The 27,891-nt window shown below is 49.2% G+C and overlaps 1 protein-coding gene across 3 annotated transcripts; it reads right to left on the bottom strand.

Annotated features, from left to right (window-relative positions):
• ALAS2 (5'-aminolevulinate synthase 2) lies at positions 1–27,891 on the bottom strand. 3 transcript variants are annotated; one of them, XM_077329532.1, is made up of 13 exons: positions 25,541–27,891; positions 23,323–24,852; positions 19,230–19,316; positions 12,474–12,689; positions 10,406–10,528; positions 10,056–10,154; positions 8,398–8,620; positions 5,998–6,182; positions 4,999–5,178; positions 3,674–3,838; positions 2,286–2,554; positions 1,145–1,307; positions 1–291 (listed from the first exon to the last, which is right to left on the bottom strand). In XM_077329532.1, exons 4-13 carry the CDS (start codon positions 12,646–12,648, stop codon positions 128–130), a joined length of 1,746 nt encoding a protein of 581 aa, XP_077185647.1. In that variant the 5' UTR covers positions 12,649–12,689; positions 19,230–19,316; positions 23,323–24,852; positions 25,541–27,891; the 3' UTR covers positions 1–127. The 3 variants fall into 3 exon arrangements, with proteins under 3 accessions (XP_077185647.1, XP_077185645.1, XP_077185646.1); XM_077329530.1 differs by lacking the exons at positions 23,323–24,852; positions 25,541–27,891 and adding an exon at positions 20,622–20,720 and having other exon boundaries at positions 19,130–19,316; XM_077329531.1 differs by lacking the exons at positions 23,323–24,852; positions 25,541–27,891 and adding an exon at positions 19,839–19,886 and having other exon boundaries at positions 19,130–19,316.

Raw genomic sequence — 27,891 nt, 5'->3', positions numbered from 1 at the left:
TCAAGACACCAAGCAGCCACAGACGTCACACCCCGACTGGCTGAACTTTATTGCATTTTGGGCACCAGCTTGTATTTCGGCTCGTCTCCCTCTCCTTCTCCTTCTCGAGGTCGTCCCGGTCCGCTGCTCAGGCGGAGAGCGAGATGTACTGGGGCCCCATGTTGCCGAAGTAATCCTGCTCCCACTCGCTCATGAGGGCGAAATGGACGGGGTGGTGGCAGAAGCGGCACTTGGGGGAGGCCGGGTCCTGCAGGGGGAGGCCGAGCTCACGCCAGGAAGCCAGCAGCTTTTCTGGAGAGGAATGGGAGAGAGGCACTCCTTAGGAAGGCATAGGCAGGACTTGGCTGCAATATCTGAGCGGTTTTTTTCTCCCTCGCCCAAAAGACTGAAACTTGAGGGCCTCTGATGACACTGATGGGCAGTAGGTTCAGGGCAGACTGAAGGAGATACTACTTTACACAGAGTGATTGAAATGTGAAATTTGCTCCCAGAGGATTTGGTAATAGCACGGGGGATTCAAAGGCGATTAGACAGGTTCATGGAGGGTAAAGTCTGTCCATGGCTCCTAGCCACTGTGGCTGAGGGGAATCTCCACATTCAGAGGCACTAAACTAGATTGGGCTGAGAGTGGGTGACTGGCCCAAGGCCACCCAAGCAAGTTTCCATGTGGACATCTGATCCTAGATGTGGCACACTAACCCAGGAGCCCTCAACCCCCCACATTTCCTGGTTCCCACCATGTGCTGTTTGCAATGTGGGTGGAGCCATTTGGTCTTTGGCCCAGGAGTCCTTCTGATTGGCTGTGCATCCTGTCAAACACAGAATCTGCCTGAAATGTTCCTGTTCGTCATATATAATCTTGCTTCCAGACATTTTGTGGTTGACTCCGCCCCCTGCAGCCGCCATTTTACCATTGCGCCCAGTACTCTGTGGGAACGATGCCTGCAGGTTCCCAAAAGGTTGGGGACCCCAGTTTTAACCCCTACACCAGGGGTGGCCAAGCTGTAGTTCCCCAGCTGCCCATGGACTGCAATTCCCATGAACCCCCTGTGAGCCATGGACTATAGTTCAGGAGCTCATGGGAAATGTAGTCCATTGAGGTTGTGTGTGTGAGAGACATGGTTGGGCGGTGTTGCCGACTCACCCACAAAGTAGTTCATCATGGCTGGGGTGTGGTGAGGAGAAGGGGTCAATCGAAGGAGCTCCTCCCCCCGAGGTACGGTCGGGTAGTTGATGGCTTGGACGTAGATGTTGTGTTTGGAGAGAAGGAAGTCGCAGAGACGGGTGTTCAGGGCTGCGTCTGCCACCTGACAAGGAGAGAAACACATGCTGCGGTGAAAACAAAGCCATTCATCCCCTCTCCCCTGCTACGCCTGCTTGACGTCTCAGGCCAAGAAAATACCCTTAGCAACTTAAGGACTAACAAAATCCGAGACAAGGGATGGGCTTTTGTGAGTCACCGCTCACTTCTTCAGATGCAACTAGAATGTGAGTCCATCTGTTCTTATAATTGGAAAACAGCGTGATTTCAGACGCCGACTGACAATAGCAGGTGAATTGCGGTAGCAGTTGTGATTGGGTTAGTTGTGATATGTCGAGGGGTGGCCGGCATGACGATATCAGCATTGGTCATGAGACAGGAAACCTAGATCTGGATTTAGTCCAGGAGGACGCCTTGACTTGAACTTCATTATGAATGGCAATTCAGCAGCCTCTTTTTCTGTTTGAAATCCCCTCGTCAGAGAATTGCGATTCTTGGGTCAGCAACTGAAAGTCCTGGATGGTTAAAATGTTCCCCCACTGATTTTTTAATTTTGTGATCATCAATGGATATAAAAGCTTGACATCAGAAAGTTTCTGAATAAATGAGCAATGACTCACAAAAGTGCCGCCCGTCACTTTTTTAAAAAATTCTTTAAGGTTCTCCTGGATATTTTGTTAGTCTTTAAGGCACTCTTGAATTCTTGTTCTTTTCTCTTGCCACAAACAGAATCATAAAGGGGTGGGTGACCCAACTGTGGCTCACCAAATGTCCCTGGACTACAATTCCCATGAGCCCCTGCCAGTGTGCCACCGTAGCTGCGATTTCCTGCATTGTGCAGGGAGTTGGACTAGATGACCCTGGAGGTCCCTTCCAACTCTATGATTCTATAACATCTGGAGAGCCACAGTTTGGCCACCCCCGGGCTTCTGTCTCCTCTTGCATCCCATTGCTTAGAGTAGAAGGTCAACTGCAGCTTTTCCCAAGGACCCCCCCCCCAAGGGCCACGGCCAGCGATCCGTACCCGGATGGGGATGATGTGGCTGGGACAGCTGATGACGGGCAGCCCTGCGTCCATGAGCAGCTGGCGCATGTGTTTAACGTTGCGCTGGTGGGAGCGGCGCAGCATCTGCCCTTCGGGGCTCCTCAGGATCCGGACCGACTCCAGGGCCCCCGCCAGCATCATGGGGGGCAGGGCGGTGGTGAAGATGAACCCGGCAGCGTAGGAGCGCACCGTGTCGATCAGGGAGGCCGTGCTGGCCACGTATCCCCCCACGCAGCCGAAAGCTTTCCCTGCGCAAGGGGGACGAAAGAGTTACTCCGGGGTGTCTCTGCCTCTGGTTACGCCACTCTGCGTGCCGGAGGTGAACCCCTGGGTGAATCCCTTAGCTTACCAAACAAAAAATTTAATAATCGTCATCTGTACCCAAGCATTCCTAATACTTTGTCAAAAAGAACTAATCTCCGCAACCTGTAGAAAAGCATGGCAAGTCTTCTCAGTGGGTGTCCATTCATTCATTCATTCATTCATTCATTCATTCATTCTTATTATTATTATTATTATTATTATTATTATTATTATTATTATTATTACATTTATTCCCCGCCACTCCTGAAGCTGGCTTGCGGCGGGTTACAAACATCCGATAAAAACCCATTAAAACCCCCATTAAAAGGACACAAAACCCAAGACATAAAATCACAATAGAAAAGAGAACATGGCAGAATATCAACACACCCATCCCTACCTCTAGAGGGGGGAGGAAGGAGGGTTGAGATGACTCAAATTGTTGCTTAACACCAGAGAGGGTGGGCCTCGGTCTTCCTCACCGCCCCCAGCCTCAACCACAGACCTGGCGGAAGAGCTCTGCTTTTTGTGAGTGATGGAGAAAATGCCAAGAGGGCAGAGGGAGCCGTGATTTCAACCACTGCAAATCTCACTAGCTGCTTCAGCCTTCTCAGGTTTCGGCAGACGTTGCCCCTGCCTTTCTAAGCGTGTCATGGCGGCTGCAAGGGCTAGAAATGTCTCTTTAAAAAAAAACACCAAGGAAAACAGCACCTTGAAAGAGCAGAAATCCCCAGGGAGTTAAAGTCTGCACTTCAGTGCTACATTGTATGCCCTTTCTTCAACATAGGTACCTCTCTCATAATAATAAGTAGAGAGGGGGCTGTGGCTCAGTGGCAGAGCGTCCGCTTGGTACGCACAAGGTCCAAGGTTCGATTCTTGGCACCTCCAGTTTCTAAAGAACCAGGCTGCAGGTGAAATGAAAGATCTCTATCTGGGACCCTGAAGAGCCCCTGGTAGTCTGAGTAGACCAGGATCCCCACCATGGGGCCCATGCTTTCTGCTGCCACTTCCCCAAACATGTACCATTGGCTAGAGAAAATAGCCCTCGGCTTGTCCAAACTCACCCAGGGTGCCAGAGACAATGTCTATCTTGCCCATGACTTTGTCTCGCTCGCCAATGCCGGCACCGTGGCCCCCGTACAGTCCCACAGCGTGGACCTCGTCCACAAAGGTGATGGCTCCATAGCGGTGTGCCACGTCACACATTTCTTCCAGGGGGCAGATGGCACCTGTGGGGACACACCAGGACAACGCATGAGGAACGCAGAGCCTTGCTGGGTATTAAGAACATCAGAAGAGCCCTGCTGGATCACAGTCAGAGTAGTTCAGCAGTGGAATAGGCTGCCTAAGGAGGTGGTGAGCTCCCCCTCACTGGCAGTCTTCAAGCAAAGGTTGGATGCACACTTTTCTTGGATGCTTTAGGATGCTCTGGGCTGATCCTGCGTTGAGCAGGGGGTTGGACTAGATGGCCTCTATGGACCCTTCCAACTCTATGATTCTATGATCAGACCAGTAGTCCTTCTAGTCCAGCACCCTGTCTCACGCAGAACCAACCAGTTCCTCTGGAGGGCTAAAGAGGCCAAGGCCTTCATGAGAACATCAGAAGAGCCCTGCTGGGTCAGACCAGGAGTCCATCCGGTCCATCCTCCTGTCTCACACAGCGGCCAACCAGGTCCTCGGGAGGGCCAAAAACAGGACCTGGGGCTGAGACCTTCATGAGAACATCAGAAGAGCCCTGTTGGATCAGGCCAGGGGTCCATCTAGTCCTGCATCCTGTCTTACACAGGGGCCGATCAGTTCCTATGAAGATCTAATAATGGCAGAAAGGCCGAGACCTTCATGAGAACATCAGAAGAGCCCTGCTGGATCAGACCAGGAGTCCTAGTCCAGCATCCTATTTCACACAGGGGCCAACCAGTTCCTCTAGACAGCCAACAACTGGCTCTGGGATCCAGAGGTTAATGCCTCTGAGTATGGAGGTTCTCCTCAGTCACCATGGCTAGTAGCCCCCAACAGACCTCTCCCCCCATGACTCTCTCTAATCCTCTTTCAAAACCGTTTACTCCTGGGACCACCCCTCCCTCCTCTGCCAGCCAATTTGACCTTTTCAACATTCTCTGTCCAAAGAAGTATTTCCTTATCAAAGCCTACTGAACTCGGATCTAGCTGTCCCACTGCAGGCCAGCACAGCCCCAGGACATGCTGTTTACACCCTCCCCTTCTTTCCCCATAAGCTGCTGTGGGGTCACAATACTGGACTCAGGAAAGGAGGAACAGTCCCTTCCCTCTGCAGGTGCAACAGCCCAGGGGCTCAAGCCAACAAGCGTCCACGCGACAGAGCTATAGTTGACAGCAGAACAGAGCAGGCAAAGCACGAATCGGCAGCTACCGTCCATGGAGTGCACCGTCTCAAAGGCCACAATCTTGGGGGTGCTGGGTTTGGCCTGGCTCAGGAGATCCTCCAGGTGCTGAGGGTCATTGTGCCGGAAGACGTACTTGGGTGCACCACTGTTGCGGATGCCCTGGATCATCGAGGCGTGGTTTCCCGCGTCGGAGTAGATCTCACACCCTGAGGGATGGAAAGAACACCAGGGGTCCATCTAGTCCAGCACCCTGTCTCACACAGGGGCCAACCAGTTCTTCTGGAGGGTCAAAGAACAGGGCAGAGAGGCCGAGGCCTTCATAAGGACACCCTAAGAGCCCTGCTGGGTCAGACCAGTGAAGGTCCATCTAGTCCAGCATCCTGCCTCACACTTGTAGTCCACCAGTTCATCTGGAGGGCCAGCAACAGGGCAGAGAGGCCAAGGAGAAGACCTCTGCTGGATCAGACCAGGGGTCCATGTGGTCCAGCATCTCATCACACAGAGTGGCCAGCCAGTTCCTCTGAAGAGCCAGCAACAGGACATACAGGCCAAGGCCTTCATGAGCATATCATGAAGAATATCACACCAGAGGTCCATCTAGCCCAACATCCTGTCTCACACTGTGGCCAACCAGTTCCCCTGTAGGGCCAACAACAGGGCAGAGAGGCCGAGGCCCTCCCTTGAGGAGGAGGAGGAGGAGGAGGAGAAGGAGGAGGAGGAGAAGGAGAAGGAGGAGAAGAAGAAGAAGAAGAAGAAGAAGAAGAAGAAGAAGAAGAAGAGTTGGTTCTTATATGCCGCTTTTCCCTACCCGAAGGAGGCTCAAAGCGGCTTACAGTTGCCTTCCCATTCCTCTCCTGGACTTGATGCCGCCTGTGAGCTTTGGCATTCAGAGGTTACTGCCTCTCAACATGGATGAGCTCCCACCCTTTCAAAAAACCCTCCCCGGGCTGTTGAGAAATCCCAGGGTTTTGCGAACCCTTGGTTGAGAAGGCCCTAACCTATAGCATTTCCGTGGGTTTAGTTACCGGGCATCATGCGGGCCAGGGTGAAGAGAGTGGAGTCGTTGGCCACGAAGCAAGAGGAGAAGAGCAGGGCGGCGTCTTTCTTGTGCAGGGTGGCCAGTTCCCGCTCCAGCTCCACGTGGAACTTGCTGGTGCCCGAAATATTCCGGGTGCCCCCGGCGCCGGCTCCATGAAGATCCAGGGTCTCTCTGGGGTGAAAAAAGAACGGGATTCTCATAAGACACCGGGATGAAGCAGGGAGGGAATCACCGACTGAGAAAAATCAGCAGGACGGGGGAGAATGACATCTGGTGGTCAATAAATTATTTATTTATTTTATTTATTTATTGTTTCTCAGGGGAACAGGCTTCCTCGGGAGGTGGTGGGTTCTCCATCTTTGGAGATTTTTAAACAGAGGCTGGAGAGCCATCTGACGGAGAGGCTGATTCTGTGAAGGCTCAAGGGGGTGGCAGGTGACAGTGGAGGAGCGAGAGGGTTATGAGTGTCCTGCAATAGTACAGGGGGTTGGACTAGATGAACCAGGAGGTCCCTTCCAACTCTTTGATTCTATGATTCTATATCGCCCTCCTCTGAGGCTTAGGGTGCTTTACATAAAACGTAGAAAACAGGACATGGATCTTAGTTTTTCATAACAACAACAACATTAACATTAAACTATAAAAGAGGTAACGGACTATAACAATGCAATAGGTTTAGAGAAGAACACATGGATGGATTTTTCAGGAGGGAGCAGGGGGCCTGTAGATGTTGCTGGTTGCTTGGTCACACCAAATGCCTGGCAGAAGAGCTCCCTTTTGCAGGCCCCGCGGAACTGTTTTAGCTCCATCAGAGCCCTGATCTCCTCCGGGAGCTCATTCCACCGGGTGTGGGCCAGGACAGAGAAGGCTCTGGCCCTGGTTGAGGCCAGGTGGGCTTCTTAGGGCCAGGGATTAGGGGCTGAAATTCTCTGAGGGTTTGGGGGAACAGCTCACCTCCCAGGGGCTATACCCTTAATTCTTTCAGCCGTCCTGCAGTTCCCTCCAAGAGGTTTTGCAGAGTTTTGGCACGGCACCAACAAACCTGTCAATCTAGTTGAGCAGAGCACGTACCAGGATGGAAGGCGATCTCTTTCACAAGTGGTCTCCCGCCCAGAGGAAACCTACTGCATATGGAGCCAGTTGCTCCCTCCCCTCTACCTCGCTGTAGTGAAATGTGCACCATGCATGCAGCCTCTCACTGAGTCATGCCAAGAGCTACGAAAGTATCACAGAATGCAGCACCATTCATGTTATAATGTTCTGTGTAAACCGCCCAGAGCTGCAAAGAAATGGGCAGTATAGAAATCTAAATAAATAAAAAACACTGCTGTTCAAGTGCCCCCAGGTTATCCTCACAACAGCCCTTCGAGGTAGGTGTCTGTGGGACCGGTTTTCCCCCCACCCCGATGGGCGTTAATGTGGAGATAACAAAATTTGTTTACGGTCTTCGGCCCCAGGGAAATCAAATATAGAACTAGGGCCTTTTTGGCTCTGGCCCCAGCCTGCTCCTTCCTCCCTGCTTGTCTGCAGAATAAATGGACGGGAAGAGGCCAGTAGAACAGTTAGACAGTTAGGACTCTCTCTCTCTCTTTCTCCTCTTTCTATACAAAGTTGTTTCATAGAAGGGACCTCCAGGGTCATCTAGTCCAGCTCTCTGCGGAATGCAGGAGCTCACAACTACCTGCCCACACACAGTGACCCCAATTTCATGCCCAAGTGACCCCTCCACCAAAAAACTCCAGCCTGGCCTGGAGGGAATTCACCTACCATCCTACAGTGGCAATCAGAAATCACCTGGGTATGCAAGGAAGGGCCACAAGAGACAAGCACTGGAATATCCCTTCCTGCCCACCCTCTCGCCATCTGCCTAAGTTCACAAAATCAGCATTTCTGAATAAGCTTCTGCTTAAAAGCTTCCAGAGAAGGAGAACCCACCACCTCCCAAGGAAGCCTGTTCCACTGAGGAACCGCTCTGACTGTCAGGAACTTCTTCCGGATGTTTAGCCAAACATTATTTTGAATTAATTTCAACCCGCTGTTTCTGGTCCGACCCCCTGGGGCAACCGAAAAAAACTCTGCTGCGTCTTATCTAAGACAGCCCTTCAAGCACTTGAAGATGGTTATCGTCTTCATAATAAAACTATTTCATTCTTTTAAGCAGCCGAGTGCTCAGCCCCGTTGCATATTTAAACTCTCCCAACATAAACTCTGCCCGTCCTCCCTTTCATCCTCACGCTACAATTCTGTCAATGAGCTTTGCCCGAGAAAGTGCATCAACCAAGCTCACCACCCAGGGACATTCATGACTCAGGTGGGGATTCGAACTCAAGCCTCCCAAGCGTTAGTCCAATGTGCTAACCACGAAGAAAGGGCTGCAGCCTCTCACCGCATGGCCTCCAGCACCTGCGGGTGGCGGCTCATGCCCAAGTAGTCGTTGCTGCACCAGACGGAAACTTTCTGGGCTTCGGTTTCGACGCAAGAATAGTCCTCGGCGAAGGGATACGCTTCAGCCTGGCGATTCACGGTTTTGAAGATCCGGTAGGTGTGATCCTGCTTCTTCTCCAGGATCTTTGCCTCGAAGAACTCATCGTAGTCAAACACGGAGCTCCCTGCAAGGGTACAAAAGGGCTGGTTTACACCTCTATAGGTGTCCCAACCACGGGTGATGGACTGGCAGGCAGAAGGCAGGCAGAAGGTCCCCGGTTCAGTCCCCAGTTAAGAGGACCAGGCAGGAGGGGATGGGAAAGACCTTGGCCGGAGACCCTGGCTCAGTGGCAGAGCCTCTGCTTAGCAGGCAGGAGGTCCCAGGTTCAATCCCCGACATCTCCAGTGAAAAGGACCAGGCAGGAGGGGATGGGAAAGACCTTGGCCTGAGACCCTGGCTCAGTGGCAGAGCCTCTACTGGGCATGCAGAAGGTCCCAGGTTCAATCCCCGGCATCTCCAGTGAAAAGGACCAGGCAGGAGGGGATGGGAAAGACCTTGGCCTGAGACCCTGGCTCAGTGGCAGAGCCTCTACTGGGCATGCAGAAGGTCCCAGGTTCAATCCCCGGCATCTCCAGTTAAAAGGACCAGGCAGGAGGGGCTGGGAAAGACCTTGGCCTGAGACCCTGGCTCAGTGGCAGAGCCTCTGCTTGGCAGGCAGGAGGTCCCAGGTTCAATCCCCGGCATCTCCAGTTAATAGGACCAGGCAGGAGGGGATGGGAAAGACCTCCACCTGAGACCTTGGAGAGCTATGAAGTGAGGCCAGGAAGAGTCCCAGGTTTGATCCCTGGCATCTCCAGTTAAAAAAATCTGGCAGGAGGTGACATGAAAAGCCTTGCCCTGCGACTCTAGTTGGGTCTGGTCCAGTACCAGGCTGCCTTATGGGTTCAAAACGTCTAAAGGGAAGGATCTCAGTTTTCAAGAACCGCTGGGATGAAACCTACATTTTTTCTTCGTTTCACAAAACATCTGAGGGGACAAATGCAAGATCGTCCGATAACGGTATCCATTCTGGTGGCTTTCTGGGAGATGTACGATGACATGCTGGCAGGGGTTCATGGGAATTGTAGTCCATGGACATCTGGCGAGCCACAGTTTGGCCTCTGACCTACTTGACTGGTGCATTCAAGTCCTGGTCTGGTTCAACAGCCAACCAAGGGCGGCCTGATGACCATAGCTGGTACACAGAGTAGCTTTAGAGCAACATGTGAACCCTGTGTGCATTTCATTTTATTTTATTGAATTCAGGGGAAAGCGTGCCTCGACACCCCCAGGAAGAAAGTCTTGAAGATGGGGAGTTTCCCCAACCACTGGGCATGGTTGGCCACCTTCCAGGGATGCCAGCCTCTAGGTGGGCCCTGGGGATCCCCCAGAATTCCAGCTCATCTCCAAGCAACAGAGATTCAGCTCAGCAAGGGGCAGCCTCTAATCTGGACTCTGCGGCATTATTAGACCCCATTGAAGCCCCTCCCCTCCCCAAACTCCACCCTCTGCAGGCTCCACCCCCAAAACCTCCACTTTTCCCCCCAACCCAGAGCTGGCAACCCTCTGAGCCCGCCTACCTGGCATGTTGTCCCGGATGAGGTGAGTCACTTCATTGGAGCTTAGCAAATTCCTTCTGAGACTGGTTTGCACCTCCCGGAGAAGAGAGCTCAGCATCCCTGAGCACAAAGGAAAAGAGTTTGGGACGAGCCAAGGCTGGGAGATGGTTTCCCTTCCTGTTGTTACCCACCTTGCATGGCATTTAGTACTAGAAGCCAACTGCTAGTTGGGGCCTGGAGACCAGTTCCCACAGAGAAAATGGTTCCTTGGGAGGGGGGACTCTGTGGCAGGTTTCCCTGCCCTAGATCCCAGGCTCCACCCACCCAATCTCCTGGAATTTCCCAACTCAGTTGGCAACCCTACTTGGTACCTGACTTGACAGCCTGGATATCCTCCTGCAGCTCGGGTTTGGCCTCCTGCACAAAGGCCCGATGTCCACTCTGGCGTTCGGACTCCATGAAGGGGCACTGGGTGGTGGGGAGGGGCGCAGAGCCTGGAGAGGAAGAAAGAAGGGGAGAGAGGATCAGGGGGTCTTCTCACACAGCCTGGAAAGCCACCTGTCCCTTAATGATGGACCCCTTTAGTGGGGGACAAAAGGGGTGTTAGGCCAGGAAAGCCCTGCCAGATGAGGCCAGAGGTCCATCTAGTCCAGCATCTTGCCTCATGCAGGAGCCAACCAATTCCTCTGAAGGGGCCATAACGGATCAGGGAGGCTGAGGCCTTCATGAGATCATCAGAAGAGCCCTGCTGGATCAGACCAGGGGTCCATCCAGTCCATCATCCTGCCTCACACAGGGGCCAGCCAGTTCCTCTGGAGGGACAACCACAGGGCAGAGAAATCTCAGAAGAGCCCTGCTGGGACAGACCAGGGGTCCATCCTGCCTCACACAGCGGCCAACCAGGTTCTCTATAGGGGCAATGACAGGGCAGAGAGGCCAAGGCCTTAATGAGAACATCAGAAGAGCCCTGCTGGGTCAGACCAGTGAGGGTCCATCTAGTCCAGCATCCCATCTAACACAGCGGCCAACCAGTTCCTCTGGAGATTCAACCACAGAGGCCAAGGTCCTCTTCTGATGTTGCCTCATGGCACTGGGATCCTGAGGCTAAGGGACTGTGAAGGGGCAGGTTCCCCTCAATCACCAGGGCTGGTATCCATCTTCCATCTAACTCTCTTTTAAAGCTGTGTATTCTGGTGGCCATCACATCATCGGGCAGAGAATTCCGCTATGTAAAGAATTATTTCCTTTTCTCCATCTATCCGTTTCATTGAATGCCCTCAGGTTCTAGTATTTGGGGAGGGGGAGAAACATTTCAGATTCTCAGCTCTCTCCATCCCATGCCTAATTTTATAAACCTCTATCATGTTCCCCTCCCCCTTTGTCATCTTTTTTGCTAAGCTGAAAATTCCCAAACTCTTCAGACTTTCTTCCATTCTCCTAATCATCTTGGTTGCCGACCTCTGCAATTTTAAGGACCTTAAAATCTGAGCTTGGATGTCGGAGATTAGGAAAAAAAACAAAGAAACACCCTGCAGACATGGATTTTAAAGTACTTCGGCGACTAGACTGTAACCCTTTCCTGCCACAAAGGCAATAAATGTGAGTTTACACATTGCATTTTGTGGCTAATTTAAAAAAACAACCACAGTTAACTGATCTGCATTGGCCTCCATATTTAAGGAGAGTTCAAAAGCATTGTTATTGTTATACTGTTATATTTGATTTTGATAGTGTTCTATGTGAATGTTCAAAAATGTTTTATGTAAACTGCCCAGAGCAGTAGGGATGGATGGATGGATGGATGGATGGATGGATGGATGGATGGATGGATGGATGGATGGATGGATGGATGGATGGATGGATAGATGGATAGATGGATAGATGGATAGATGGATAGATGGATAGATGGATAGATGGATAGATGGATAGATGGATAGATGGATAGATGGATAGATGGATAGATGGATAGATGGATAGATGGATAGATAGATAGATAGATAGATAGATAGATAGATAGATAGATAGATAGATAGATAGATAGATAGATAGATAGATAGATAGATAATCCCCAAGTGGGGAAAGGAGAGACATGATGGAATTCCAATCAGGAAGGAGTAACAGGAGTCTTTTGGAAGATTGACTCCAGGATCAACTTTCACCAGAATGCATGCTTAAAACAAATATTATAAATCTTCCGTGTTACCCTAAGGCAGGGGCGGCCAAATTGTGACTCTGCAGATGCCCATGGACTACAATTCCCAAGACCCCCTGCCAGCATGTTGGCAGGGACTCATGGGAATTGTAGTCCATGGACATCTGGAGAGCTACAGTTTGGCCTCCCCTGCTCTAGAGTCTTTTTCCTGCAAAGGACTAACATGCCTGTCCTGCTGGAAGTACCATGATGAGGGGGACCTCTCTCAGATCCACCTTTGGCCTCACCTTTCTCCCCGCAGGTCGCTTTCCCACGCTGCAGATCCGAAACGGAGCGGGTTAGGGTGCGAGCCACCATCACTGGACAGCGCTGTGCACTGGTCACCAGCAGAGGACGAACTTTGTGGAGGAAGACGGTCGTGTCCCGGCTCAGGAAGGGGCAGCGCTGGAGAAAGGAGGCCATTGTGCCAATTTTGCTATCCAGGCCAAGAAAGAAGAAGAGATCTGGAAGAGCATCATGATCCACATGTTAGGATTGTAGAAATATGAATAACTGAGCCAAATATAAAGGGTGTCCTGCAGGGGGCATCGTAGACGATGTAGATTTAGCATATATAGGTGGTAAACTTCCTGATGATTTTCAAGTTATCTCCTCCTGGGTCCAGATTGGTTCTTCGATGGTTTCCTGCTTTTTGAACAGACTTCCTTCCTGCTTGCCTCCAGAACAGTTCTTACCCAGAAGAATGACTGCAAACAAAGCTAGCTAGATGGTTATCTCTCTCTCTCTCTCTCCTCTTTCTGAGATAGTTGTTTCTCTTCTGAATTAAAGAAAAAATCTTTAAGCAAGCCAGTGATTGTCTCTTTCTATGTATTCAAACTTTGCCAGCAAGGTTCAGCATTCTTTTCCACAGGTTAGTAACAGCGTGACAAAATGGCAGAAATAGCTACGTTTACGTCTACATCTGTTGCTCACTGGACCGACACAATTTTTGACCTGTTAGCTTTTGAGACTCAGAGCTCCTTTTGTTAGATAGTTGTGGCACGTTAGTCTGAGGGAGAATAACTGAAGTAAAGCCATGGCGACCATTTTGTGGCTGGCTCCACCTCCTGAGGCAGCCATACTGCGGCCGTGTCCACCTTGCGGTGCCAGAATCTCAAACGCACTGGCCAGTTCAAAAAGTTTTGGGACTTTGTTCTGACCTCACTATATAGCCAGCCTTGCGTGCGTGACCATGTTAAAAGTGGCATTCAAATAATATATAGATACCAACGATGGATCCTTTATTTGTTCCAGGGGATATTGGTAAGGGCTCACAATTTGTTTAGGCCAGTGGTTCTCAACCTGGGGGTCGAACAACCCTCTCACAGGGGTCACGGGAGAGTAAGCAGCTTGGAGAGGGGGCGCCATCCACACAACAGCCTTGTGGGGTAGATCGAGATAGAGCGTTCGTCTGTCTGGAGAAGCTGAAAAGAGCGAGATCAGCCTGGTGGGACAAGAGCTGAACTGAGAAACCCCGGATAAAAAAACCCAATTTATATACAGTCATGAACAATGGATCTTCACACCACTGGCCTGTTTCGGTTTAATTTCTGTGAAAGAACACTTGAATAATTTTATGGTTGGGGGTCAGCACAACAGGAGGAACTGGATTAAAGGGTCAAGGCAATAGGAAGGTTGAGAACCACTGATTTAGACGCATGATAGATTGTGAATGCCCCAAGATCTGATCAAGCAAAACTGGAAGGGAACTGTCCATTTCTCCTTTCTCATTGTTGACATTTGGATTTTGGCTGTAAACAGTCACAGAGTCAGATTATAAAACCCTCTGCATTGGAAGACATCATGAATTCCCAGACTGGGAATACCACCCTATAATTACCCCATAGAGGATTCCTTCCATAGTATCCCGAATCCATAAAACTGGGAACTGGGCTAGTCACAGTCCTGTTAGAACTGTTCTTAAGAGCAATTATTGAGAATTGTCTTTTTGAGCCTCCAAAATATTCTCAACACGTTCTTTTAACGTAACACTAAATGTTAGAAGGCTACAGATAGCATACTGCAGGGGTTAAAGCAGGGGCAGTCAAACTGCGGCCCTCCAGATGTCCATGGACTACAATTCCCAGGAGCCCCTGCCAGCGAATGCAGTTTGACTACCCCTGGGTTAAAGAGCAGTGAACTCTAATCTGGAAAACCAGGCTTGATTCCCCACTCCTCTACATGCAGCCAAGCTGGGTGACCTTGGGCTAGTTACAGTTCTTTTAGGGCTGTTCTCACAGAGCAGTTCTCTTAGAGCTCTCTCAGCCCCATCTCCCTCACAGAGTGTCTGTTTTCGGGGAGAGGAAAGGAAAAGTATTTGTAAACTGCTTTGGGCTTCCTTCGAGTAGCAGAAAGTGGGGTATCCAAAAACAGCTAGGGCTACTACATTTGCAAAAGTAAATATTTATTATTTTGTACATTAAAAACAGCCTTTCCTTTCTGTTAAAGAGACACAAGTGGCACACTCGTTCTCCGTGCCTCCGTTTCATCTTCACAACAACCCTGTGGGGTAGTTCGTCTGGGAGAGAACACGGCCCTAAAAGGTCCTGCCACCACCATATCTGGTCAGCTGTTTTGCCTACCAGGAGGTTCCCCAAGTGCCAAATCAGAACGGGCACCAGCTGATTGAGGTTAGCTTCATCAGGAAGGAAAAGTCGAAAATTAAAAGGCAGGGCATTTGGGGGGTAGAGATATTTCATGCAGCGAGACGGGCACGGCACAGCGCAGTGGGCGTGAGCATCTGCTGGGAACCGATAAGGTCGCAGAACCCACGCCCTGTCCCAGCTTGGACGATTACACCAGAGAGCTTGGCAAGAATACGTTTAATAGGGCTGACAGCTCTAGGTCGGGGAATTCCTGGGGAATCTGCGTGGGAAGGCAGGGTCTGCAGTGGGGAGGACCTCCAAGAAGGGACGATGCTGTACGGCAGGGGTGGCCAAACTGTGGTTCTCCAGATGTCCATGGACTACAATTCCCATGAGCCCCTGCCAATTGGCCCTAGAGTCCACAAAGCTTGGAGATCAAAAGAGAAGAGCTGTTTTATAACCCGCTTTTTACTACCTGGAGTGCTAAAGCAGCTTACAAACACCCTTCCCCCCCTTCCTCTCCGTACAACAGACACCCCGGGAGGTAAGTGAGGTTGAGAGAGCTCTAAGAGAACTGGCTGTGTGAAAGGGAGGAGGAGAGTTAGTTTTTATATCCCACTTCTCACTACCCGAAGGAATCCTACAGAGGCTTATGAATGCCTTCCCCTTCCTCTCGCCACAACAGGCACCCTGTGAGGTAGGTGGGGCGGAGAGAGCTCTGAGAGAACTGTGACCTGGCCCAAAGTCACCCGGCAGGACTCATGTGTCTCAAAGTGGTGCGCAATTGCCTACTCTTCTTCTCCCTACAACAGCCACCCCATGGGGGAAAAGAGGCTGAGAGAGCTCTGAGAAACTGCGACTGGCCCAAGGACACCCAGCAGGCCTCTTGTGTCTCAAAGGGGTTTTGCCTTTCCCTTCATCTCCCCACTACAGAGACCCTGTGAGATAGGTGGGGCTGAGAGTGCTCTGACACAACTGCTCTGGGAGAACAGCTCTAACAGGACTGTGACTAGTCCAAGTTCACCCAACTGGCTACACATGGAAGAGGAGCACAGAATCAACCCCAGTTCCCAAGATTAGAGGCCACTGCTCTTAACCACAGGCTTAAGCAACTGGAGGAAAACTACAGTCCAAACAACTGGACAGCACACTACGAAATAAGCTGATCAGCGCTATCGAATTAAAGAGCTTTTGCTGACCTTCCCCATTTCAAAGGACTCCAAAGAATAGACCAAAGAGGCGTACATGAATGGCCGAAATCACCTCGGCCTCAGGGAGATGCTTCTCCTTACTCTGCACGGGGCAAGCAGATTACTACAGCGTAGTGAAATATGCAAAGCTAGAGCAGACCCAACCCTGAAGAGGGCTGCCACATCTCCATTGGCAAATTCCTGGATATTTGGGGTCAACATTTGAGCAGGGGAGGGACCTCTGTGGGATGTAATGCCACCCGCTTCAATTTTGCCGTTCAAGAACTGATCCCTGTAGTCCGGAGATCAGTTGTAATTCCATGAGAGGTCCAGGCCCTGTCTGGAAGCTCAAAGAAACAATCAAGCAGCTTTTCCAGTAAAAGATACAGAAATCACACAAAATCCGGAACAGGGGCTGAACAGAGTACCATAAAAGTAAAGCAAGCAAACTGACGATAGAAGATGATTTTTGTCGCTTTGTTCTTATCTCAAATTTATTGGTAGTCTTTGCCAAAGCGCTGTGCGGAAAATACTTCAAAGTATTTTCCTCGGTGGCAGAGAACGGGCCAGAATTCAGACAGGCCCTGGAGTACATTTCCAACAGTAAACTCAAATTTCTCAAACTATTAGCTGCACTTGTGCACGATTCTGTTCTCAAGGGAGAACCACTTTCAGTTCGGCAAAAAGCCTAAATGGCAGTATTTATTTGTTTATTTATTTATTATGTTTATATACTGCCCTCCTTGAAGGCTCAGGGCGGTTTACATCAAACAGAAACAATAAAAATAACTCAGTGTATAGTACAATAATAACATTATTATTTGTATTATGATTTTATCATTAATAATAAAAAAGTTTCATGCAAAGAACGTTTCATGCAAAGATGGGTATGATAAGGGACCAAAATGGTAGGGACCTCACAGAAGCAGAAGAGATTAAACAAAGGTGGCAAAATTATACAGAAGAACTATACAAGAGCGAGCTTAACATCCCTGATGACCACAATGGGGTAGTTACTGACCTGGAGCCAGACATCCTGGAATGTGAAGTCAAATGGGCCTTAGGAAGTCTGAGCAACAATAAAGCTAGTGGTAGTGACAGCATTCCAGTTGAACTATTCAAAATCATAAAGGACGATGCAGTAAAAGTGCTACACTCAATATGCCAGCAAATTTGGAAAACTCAACAATGGCCACAGGATTGGAAAAGGTCAGTTTACATTCCAATCCCAAAGAAGGGCAATGCCAAAGAATGTTCAAACTACCGCACCATTGTACTAATTTCTCATGCTAGCAAAGTTATGCTCAAAATCCTACAAGCTAGGCTCCAGCAATATGTGGACCGAGAACTTCCAGAAGTACAGGCAGGATTTCGAAGAGGCAGAGGAACTAGAGATCAAATTGCCAACATACGCTGGATCATGGAGAAAGCTAGGGAGTACCAGAAGAACATCTACTTCTGCTTCATTGACTATGCTAAAGCCTTTGATTGTGTGGAGCACAACAAATTGTGGCAAGTTCTTAAAGAGATGGGAATACCAGAGCATCTTATTTGTCTCTTGAGAAATTTATATGCAGGTCAAGAAGCAACAGTGAGAACTGAACATGGGATCACTGACTGGTTCAAAATTGAGAAAGGAGTTCGGCAAGGCTGTATACTGTCGCCTTGCCTGTTTAACTTGTATGCAGAGCACATCATGAGAAATGCGGGATTAGAGGAGTCACAAATTGGGATCAAGATTGCAGGGAGAAATATCAACAACCTCAGATACGCAGATGATACCACTCTAATGGCAGAAAGTGAAGAAGAACTAAAGAGCCTGTTGATGCGGGTGAAGGAGGAGAGTGCAAAAGTTGGCTTGAAACTCAACATCAAGAAAACAAAGATCATGGCATCCGGCCCTCTCAATTCCTGGCAAATAGATGGGGAAGAAATGGAGACAGTGACAGATTTTATTTTCCTGGGCTCCAAGATCACTGCAGATGGGGACTGCAGCAAAGAAATTAAAAGACGCTTGCTCCTGGGGAGGAAAGCTATGGCAAATCTAGACAGCATCCTAAAAAGCAGAGACATCACCCTGCCAACAAAAGTGCGTTTAGTCAAGGCTATGGTCTTCCCAGTTGCAATGTATGGCTGCGAAAGTTGGACCATAAGGAAGGCCGAGCGTCAAAGAATTGAGGCTTTTGAACTCTGGTGCTGGAGAAGACTCTTGCGAGTCCCTTGGACTGCAAGGCGAACAAACCGGTCAGTCCTAGAGGAGATCAGCCCTGACTGCTCTTTAGAAGGCCAGATCCTGAAGATGAAACTCAAATATTTTGGCCACCTCATGAGAAGGAAGGACTCCCTGGAGAAGAGCCTAATGCTGGGAGCGATCGAGGGCAAAAGAAGAAGGGGACGACAGAGAATGAGGTGGCTGGATGGAGTCACTGAAGCAGTCGGTGCAAACTTAAATGGACTCCGGGGAATGGTAGAGGACAGGAAGGCCTGGAGGATCATTGTCCATGGGGTCGCGATGGGTCGGACACGACTTCGCACATAACAACAACAATAACAACAATAAAAAAGTACACCAAAAGACTGCTTTACTTTTATTGTACACTATTCAGCCCTTTTAGGAATTTTTCTGATTCCTATCTGGAGGTTGGCAGCCCTAACTGGACTTGAATCTGAGGAAGGGGAGTAGGCGGAAAGCCTGATTTGTTACAGGGGGTCTCCAGACCTGACCTCTTGAGGGGACAGGACAAATGGACGGATACAGGAGAGAGAAGAGGAAGAGCTGCTTTTTGTAGCACACTTTTGCACTACTCAAAGGAACCCCAAAGCAGCTTACAAACATCTTTCCCTTCCTCTCCCCACCGTAGACACCCCTGGGAGGATTGGAAGGGATGAGAGAGCCCTGGCAGAACTGCTCTGCAAGAACAGCTTCAAGAAACCTGCCGACTAGCCCAAGGCCACCCAGCTGGCTGCATGTGGAGGAGCGGGGAATCAAACCTGGCTCTCCAGGTTAGAGTCCCCTGCTCTTTAAGCACAACTCCATGGCGGTTCTGGAGAGGGAAGAAGCGAACCGCACATAAGCAAAGGGAAAAGAAATCAGCACGCCACAAGTTCAGTACAAGGAGATGGGCTCACCCCAACACGATGCCTGTTCTGAGGATCCTTTGAGAGGCAGGATGGTCAAACAGGCAACCTGAAGCCTCCAAACCCTCCCAAATTCAGCCTTTCTCCTTACCTGTTGACCTGCGCTGAGGCCGAACAATCTCTGAGCTCTCCCCTGTGCTCTGACGCTGGCTTGGAGCAGATCATCTCCACCCAACAGCTGAAGGCAGAGATAAAACTTGTCAGGGGTGGGGAGGCAAGGCAGGGGGTGGAGCCAGAGAAATGGGAACCATCTCCCATGGTAAGATCCGCATTTGTGGAGAAACTGCGGCAAAGTTCAACAAAACAGGAGGCCCGACGGCACCATATCAGGTGCATGGAGAGCGTATCTGATGTGGACAGTGTTGTTTGTAACTAGGTATAAACACAAGTTATGGCTTCACACCACATACACCTGATGAAGTGAGTTTTGACTCTCTCAGCCGCACCTCCCTCACAGGGTTTCTCCTTTGGGAAGAAGAAAGGAAAGGGGGTTGTAAGCCGCTTTGGTACTCCTTTGGGTAGTGAAAAGCAGGGTATTAAAAAAAATACACACACACACTTTTCTTCTTCTCTAAGTAGCTGGAGCGGCAGGCTTTTCCCTTGCTGGAGGCCTCTGGGTGAAGTCTGGACATTAATCAAAGAAGCTTTGGATCATGCACAACGATCATTTTTAGCTAAACACCAAAATAAAACTGCGCACCTTCAATCTCTGGCTTGCTTCAAGCCCTGGCATACCTAACAGGTGGCCGTTTGACGGCTGGCGTCGTTGATGGGTCTTGTATGATCAGACAGCCAAGCTGCCACTCTGAACACATCCCTAGGACTTAAACCAGGGGTAGTCAAACTGCGGCCCTCCAGATGTCCATGGACTACAATTCCCAGGAGCCCCTGCCAGCATTCGCTGGCAGGGGCTCCTGGGAATTGTAGTCCATGGACATCTGGAGGGCCACAGTTTGACTACCCCTGACTTAAACCTTTTTAAGGCAGGGTCCATCTTTGATAGATGCCTCTGACTGAGCTAGCTGCAAGGAGCAATTCCGGCGAGCGACACACAGAGAAAGCGGGACGCAAATGTCTCTCTAGGGCACGCCCTGCCCGTAAATGTGCTTGCTGAGATAGGGGAATCTGGGAAGGCGGCCATCTTGGGGACAAACACAAGATCTTGCCCTGGCATCAGCTTTCTCCCCCCATACTGAAGGGTCCAACAGAGAAGCTTACTTGAAAAGTGTCTTTACTGGATGTGTTGCCAGAAGAGTAGCAGGTCCGGGCTAGGGATGCCAGCCTCCAGGTGGAACCTGGAGACCCCCTTGGAATTATACTGCATCTACAGAGATGAGTTCCCTTGGGGAAAATGGATGCTTTGCTAGCCAGGATCTCCTCAGCTCTCAGAAGCTATGCAGGGGTGGACCAGGTTGAGCGATCACCAAGAAAGTCCTGTGTTGCTATGCAGGCAGGTAGCGGCAAACCAGGTTTTGTCTCTCACCTTGAAATCCCTCCAGTGGGGGTGGCCCAACGGTGGCTCTCCAGAGGTCCATGGGCTACAATGACCATGAGCCTCTGGGCTCATGGTCATTGTAGTCCATGGATCTCTGGAGAACCACCGTTGGGTCACCTTAATCCAGTTGCAACGTGACAACACTCTGCACCACTGTGTGAGGTCCATTGGCTCCAAGCTGGTTTCGGGTCCAGAGTGCTGGAGATGACCTTCAGAGCCCTGCAAAATTGGGATGGGTTGGTCCAGTGAACCAGGTCTGTCCCCCCCCCCCCCCCCGCTTCTGAGGACAGCCACGGAGGCTGTGATGCCAGAAGTCACCATAGATAGAGTTCTTCCAGCAGGAAAGCAATTGAGATCTTTTTGGAAGCCAGCTAGAGACTATCACCCTCGGGGTTTGGTCATCCTGGCTGCTTTGACTCCTGTTTTTAAATAGGCATTTTAAAAGAATCATTGTTTAATCTGCCAGGGATCCACCTCGATCAACGGCAGATGGAAAGTTGCTAGCTTTGGACAATATCTTGGGAAGGTAATTGTAAGTCGCTTTGAGAAACTTTAAGGTAAAGTGGGGTATGAAACCAAACTCTCCTTCTTGGGCCCTTTGCCATCTTGCTGCACTGACTTGGAATGCCTGTACTCCCTTGTTGGCCAAACTATGGTTCTCCAGCTGCCCATGGACTACAATTCCCATGAGCCATTGCCAGAAAGACATCCTTTCTGCGGGGAGATTCCCTGTTAAGAGTATCACTTCCTCTGGATTGGGGATTCACCTTTGAATGAAACTGTGGTTTTTCAATGAAGGATTTTAAAAAGATATTTCATAGAATCATAGAACCATAGAGTTGGAAGGGGCCATACAGGCCATCTAGTCGAACCCCCTGCTCAACGCAGGATCAGCCCTAAGCATCCTAAAGCATCCAAGAAAAGTGTGTATCCAACCTTTGCTTGAAGACTGCCAGTGAGGGGGAGCTCACCACCTCCTTAGGCAGCCTATTCCACTGCTGAACTACTCTGACTGTGAATTTTTTTTTCCTGATATCTAACCTATATCGTTGTACTTGAAGTTTAAACCCATTATTGTGTGCCCTCTCCTCTGCAGCCAACAGAAACAGCATCCTGCCCTCCTCCAAGTGACAACCTTTCAAATACTTAAAGAGGGCTATCATGTCCCCTCTCAACCTCCTTTTCTCCAGGCTGAACATTCCTGAACATTTCTTTGCCAGCCTTGTAAGCTCTGGAATTCTGCAAGGCAGAAAGCGTCCGATAAAAGCGTCCAATGAAAGCATGTTGCAAGACGGGCCAGCCAGCCTCCTGGGCATCACCCAGCGAGCTTTTATCACCCTGTTGCAGGCGGCTAGGATACTTGGGAGCAGCAGAGAAAGCAGTGAGTGCTCAAGTGACAGCGGAGGGAGGGAGCGGTGCGGCCAGTAGAGAACTCATCCTGGGACTAAGAGGGTGGAGTCCCAGAGACCAGGGTGGCTCCTTCTGTTCCACCGGTAGCTCTCAACCCTCCTACACACCTGTACTGCCGATCGTATTTAGGGTGGAGAAGAAAAACAATGCTGAAATATGCAGATGACTCAGAAGCCGAGCACCTCTTCTGTATAAGATTCACTGTGGTGTAAGATTTGGGAGCCAGCTGTTACACAGCGTTAGGTTCTGATCTGGGGAAGTTGGCTTGATTCCCCAGTCCTCCTCCACGTGCAGCCATCTGGGCAACCTGGAGCTAATCACAGTTCTCTTAAGAGTTCTCTTAGAACTCTCTTAGCCCCATCGACAGGTTTCTGTTGCGGGGAGAAGGGGAAAATGTTGGTAAGCTGCTTTGGGTAGTGAAAAGCGGGGTTCAAAAGCCCAGCCCCTCCTCCTGTTTTCCTGCATCCAGTCCCTGGAGGACCTGAACGGAACGCTTAGGAAAGCAGAACTGATTGGCAGCAGAGATCTCCGGGATTGATCATAGAGCAGTGATCAAACTTGAATTCTCACACAATCACAGAGTTGGAAGGGGCCACACAGGCCACCTAGTCCAACCCCCTGCTCAACGCAGGATCAGCCCTAAGCATCCTAAAGCATCCAAGAAAAGTGTGTATCCAACCTTTGCTTGAAGACTGCCAGTGAGGGGGAGCTCACCACCTCCTTAGGCAGCCTATTCCACTGCTGAACTACTCTGACTGTGAAATTGTTTTTCCTGATATCTAGCCTATATCGTTGTACTTGTAGTTTAAACCCATTACTGCGTGTCCTCTCCTCTGCAGCCAGCAGAAACAGCATCCTGCCCTCCTCCAAGTGACAACCTTTCAAATACTTAAAGAGGGCTATCATGTCCCCTCTCAACCTCCTTTTCTCCAGGCTGAACATTCCCAAGTCCCTCAACCTATCTTCATAGGGCTTGGTCCCTGATTGTACAAAAGAGTCAGGGGGTGAGCTAGATTCTTTGCAACGTAACTGGCAAACCAGACAGCGAGCCTGTAGCAACACAGATCTTTTATTGAGGAAACAAGTTAATTCTTATTTTGCCGAACATGACCGAAGATACAAGCATGAAAGAGTTAACTCTACAATTACCGTGAACACGAATGCTAAAGATCTATCAAAACACCCCGCATTGCTTAATCAAGCAACGGCTTCAAAAAGAAAATTAGGTTTCATTTTTTTGTCTCACTGCTTTTAGGGATTATCATAAAACTCAAATTACCTTTCTTCTGAGCCGTCCATCCTGAGAAATCCGATCTGCTTCTCACAGGAATGCATATTTATGGAAGACTATCAATCCTTTTCTTAATTTATCCTGCCACAATCTTCCTCATGGAATTCTGCTCTGGCATCTTATTTATAAACCACCGCTCTTCCAGGGGTCTCGTGACAGTTCACACAAAATAAAACAATAAAACACAATAAAAACCCATAAAACTCCCCTTATAATAAAAAGATTGATAGCTAGATGGCGACCTCTTACACAACATCTCCAAAACCCTCCCTCCTTCTCCCCCCGTACAACCAGAGGGTCTAATTTTTTCCGCTGGGAGTAGGCATTGGGAGGGTGCTCTTGATGCTAAGGTGCCATGCTCACATTTGGAAAAGCATCGTCCTGGCCCAGCATCAGGTAACTCAATAGTTCTCCCTGAACACCCTCAGCAAGGCTCACCTTCCATCTTCCCTAGCCCCTGCCAGAGAGCATTTTATTCTCTCTAGGTGTGTGCATGTGGTTAAATCAAGTCAGGAAAAAAAAACCTGTAAAAATACCTTACCCGTATTTCCTGGGTACTATTGAAGGGGATTACAGGTCATTTAATCTCATTGGCTACTGGTATAGATGAATCTAGACAGCATCCTAAAAAGCAGAGACATCACCCTGCCAACGAAAGTGCGTCTAGTCAAGGCTATGGTCTTCCCAGTTGCAATGTATGGCTGCGAAAGTTGGACCATAAGGAAGGCCGAGCGTCAAAGAATTGAGGCTTTTGAACTCTGGTGCTGAAGAAGACTCTTGCGAGTCCCTTGGACTGCAAGGCGAACAAACCGGTCAGTCCTGGAGGAGATCAGCCCTGACTGCTCTTTAGAAGGCCAGATCCTGAAGATGAAACTCAAATACTTTGGCTACCTCATGAGAAGGAAGGATTCCCTGGAGAAGAGCCTGATGCTGGGAGCGATCGAGGGCAAAAGAAGAAGGGGACAACAGAGAATGAGGTGGCTGGATGGAGTCACTGAAGCAGTCTGTGCAAACTTAAAAGGACTCCGGGGAATGGGAGAGGACAGGAAGACCTGGAGGATCATTGTCCATGGGGTCGCGATGGGTCGGACACGACTTCGCATCTAACAACAACAACAAATAGATGACTCAAATATAACCCAAATTTCTCCAGCTTTGGGCATATTCAGATATCTTGGTTGACTGGAGGTGTCTTTGCCCTTTAGCTCCTGTTTCCACTGGTCTTCCCCCAGAGGCCTTGAACCTGGATGCTGCTTAGTCTGGCCGTTGGTGGTTGTTCTGTCCCCTCTCTTGCTGCCTTGTGGGTTTAAGAATATCCCTTAGCTGCTTTGTGAGGACCTCCCCCACCTCCTGAGCTGGATTCTTAGGGTTTCCTGGCTGTCAGCCATGTCCACGCTGGGTAGTCTTCATCTGTTTCCCCTTCGAGCTTGAGCATCCGCTGCACAGCCACATAATTTATGCCTTTTTCTTGGGATCAGCTGATGTTTCATCTCCTCATGGTGGTCTGTGGGAACAGATCTAGAAGAGCAGAGCAGGACAAGGAGAATGTCATTTAGGAAGGTCTGATGCAGAATGGCTTTATTATTAAGATTAAGATTATTATTAAAATTAAGAACATAATTTGGAATACCGGGAAAGCATGCTCAATCCGGTGATAATTTAGCACAAATCTAACAAAACCTTGGGAAAAGCATGGTTCATGCTCTTCTTAAATATACCTGTGCTTCATCCTGTTTTTAAATTCACCTGTGCTATCGTCAGTTAATGGCTGTTGCTAGGCCAGTGGTATTTATTCTGTAGATTATGGTATGTACTCAGACCTTACTTTTCATCTTCGCACGTATGCGCACACAAAAACATACAAATATATAAATCTTCATCAATATATTTTTCATAATATCTTGTTAAAGGTAGCTCGACTCTTGCAATACTGTAGGTATATTTTGAGTTGTCCCCTCCCCCTTTCCTTTATTTCTTTTCTGAAAAGTTATGAGATTTATTATTCCTCAATGCACAATGTTAGCGTTCCTAGGAAGAATTTTGTGTTTAGGAAAAAGAAAGGAGAAAAAAAAAACACACACAAACAAAACCACATTCTTTAAAAAAGGTTTAGCTAGGGTCATAACACCCAACAGAAAGAACAAGCCACCAAAGATGTGGATTTAGCCCGTTTCTAACTTAGACAAATATTGTCTGCCCTTCATACCTTTCCTGTCAAGGACGTCACCATCCGCCTTGATACCTGAACAATTCTGAAGGTCATGGCTGGTCCACCAGCGAGACGCAGTTTCTAAGAAAGAAAGAAAAGGGCAGCAGCAGGCACGGAATCCAAGATGCCCGTCCAATTGCCACTCAACACAGGCAGACCCACCACAGATTCTCTGATGTGCTGCCGAGACCTGCCCCAGATGCATCAGTGCGTTTACTTTGACATGAAAAATCACATGCTTGGCTCAGCTCAGCAAAATGTGCAGTCATCATTTGCATCGGGTCAGGATGTGGGGCTAAGGGGACGATTCAGCTGGGCACACGAGGACAACTCACGCCAAGCAGGGATACGGGAAGGAAGCCCTGGCATCTGGAACTAGCAAAGCAAGGCACTGGGTGTGTTTTGGGAGTGCGCAAGGGAGTTTGGGCTAGGATTTCATATGAAATGATTACACACGCAAGAACGGGGGTCCCCAAGATCGTGTCCACCGACACCTTTCCTAGCACCTCGCAAACGTTTTCAGAAAGTTGGTGGAGCTAGGGGGGGTTGTTGCCCAGGACAGCTTCAGACAGGCCACTCGAAAACTGACTTGCTCTGGGATTATAATATTCCTTTGGTGGTAGCTGGCTCCAATGCTTGTTTTAGTCTCTCTGTGCCCTTCCCAGTGTATTTTCAGAAGTACCACTCTTCTCCCCTACGCTTGGAACTCCTCTGGATATGCCTATGGTTTCACGTCCCAAAGGTAGCCGTTTTGTGGTTGCACCTACCACCTCTGCAAACATGACAGACTGCCTCTGCGACTACATCCCTTGGAGAGCAATGTGCTCTATGAACTCCCAACTTGCAGGTAGTCCCCTGCCCCAAAGAGGTGCGACTGGCCTTGATCAGAAACAGGGCCTCTTTGGAACTGGCTTCAGCCTGGTGAAATGAGTTACCAGCCAAGATCCAGGCCCTATCGGCGGTGACAAAGTTCCAAAGGGCCTGCAAGACAGCGCTCTTTCACCAGGCATATGGTTAAGGCAGATACAAGCAGAACACGACATCAGAGAAAGGTCCCCCCTCCCCCTCTGTCTAAAACCTGGACATAAAATCAACGCCAGAACTGACTCAGCAAAGCTTTTAGTCTACAAATTTTGAAGTTGTGGTTTCAATTTTTTATATTTACTTGGTACATATTTTAAATTGGTGTAAGCCGCCCTGATTCTGTTGCCATGGAGGGACGGCCAGTAAATCTAAATAATAATATTGATGATAATTATGAATGTCATAATTCCAAGGTTGCACACAGGTTCATAAAGGGAAGGAAACTCTGGCCTAGGCCATGCACACATTCCCCAGCATTACAAAATTAAGTAGGCGGACTTGGATGTTTTACGCTAGCAAGGCAAAGGCCACCTCAGTCGACATGCTGATGTAGAGGGTTTCCCAAAGGCAGAAACTTCAGAAGTTGCATAGATCTACCGAGAAATGAATCCATATTCTCAGGAGATCAGAGTCAAACAAAACAATGAAAAAGACCCAACTCACAATGGCCTAAATTCTGGGATTGCTTGTTGTCTGCATGAAGGAACATCACTTACACAGTTGTTACAGGTGGAGATTTTTGTGAACCCCAGAATGAGCCACGCTCAATGATCCAACTGCTGCCAGAAAATATTTCAGGCTGGTTCTTCTTTTGCATCTGAAAGAGACAGATCCACAGTCAAGATACTGCTGCGGTCTTAAAACAAGGACAAGACACATAATCCTGGGTTCTTTATCAAAGGGTTTTGATTAAGGTGACCAGATTGTCCCACTTTAGGAGGGACATCTGGGGGTACTTGGCAAACTGTACGTATGTTGATATTAAAATATATTACAATACTATTTTTTGTGTTCTATGCATTCTATAAACTTTTTGTTGCTCCATATAGACCACATTCTTAATCAAGAACTCCCCCAGTCAATGCTGTCCCACTTTACCAATCAAAACCTTGGTCAACCTTTACCAATCAAACCATCAAAACCTTGGTTTTGTTGCACATCCATCTTAAAACCACATCTTCAGAATACACTCCCCTTTTTCACCGTTACATCAGGAACCGCCCTGATAAACCGCCCTGATTTTTGACTGCGGCCAGTTGGTGATTAGAGGGGGTTATTAATCCTAGTTTTACTTACTGCAGCTTTTTAATTATTTTAGGGCCTTACCCACGCTGTTAGCCGCCCCAGACGCTGAGTGAGGGGCGGGATACGACTCAATCCACCAATTTTTTACCTGGGGGGTGAGAGAAACCCTTGCTTGGCTCCCTGGCACCCTGCCACCCGACCACAGCCTCTCCAACCGGACCCCTCTCAGCCAAATTGTC

Source organism: Paroedura picta, chromosome 3, assembly GCF_049243985.1.
Source record: "Paroedura picta isolate Pp20150507F chromosome 3, Ppicta_v3.0, whole genome shotgun sequence".
NCBI lineage: Eukaryota > Metazoa > Chordata > Lepidosauria > Squamata > Gekkonidae > Paroedura > Paroedura picta.
This window is presented reverse-complemented; position numbering and strand designations above follow the sequence as displayed.

Coding starts and splice junctions, on each gene's coding strand:
- ALAS2 (XM_077329530.1), bottom strand. CDS start 20,711: ATGACCATGAGCCCAGAGGCTCATGGTCATTGTAGCCCATGGACCTCT. Junction 12,690..19,129: donor AGAACAGGCATCGTGTTGGG/GTGAGCCCATCT, acceptor ATGCTCTTCCAG/ATCTCTTCTTCTTTCTTGGC. Junction 8,621..10,055: donor CATCCGGGACAACATGCCAG/GTAGGCGGGCTC, acceptor GTACCCTTGCAG/GGAGCTCCGTGTTTGACTAC.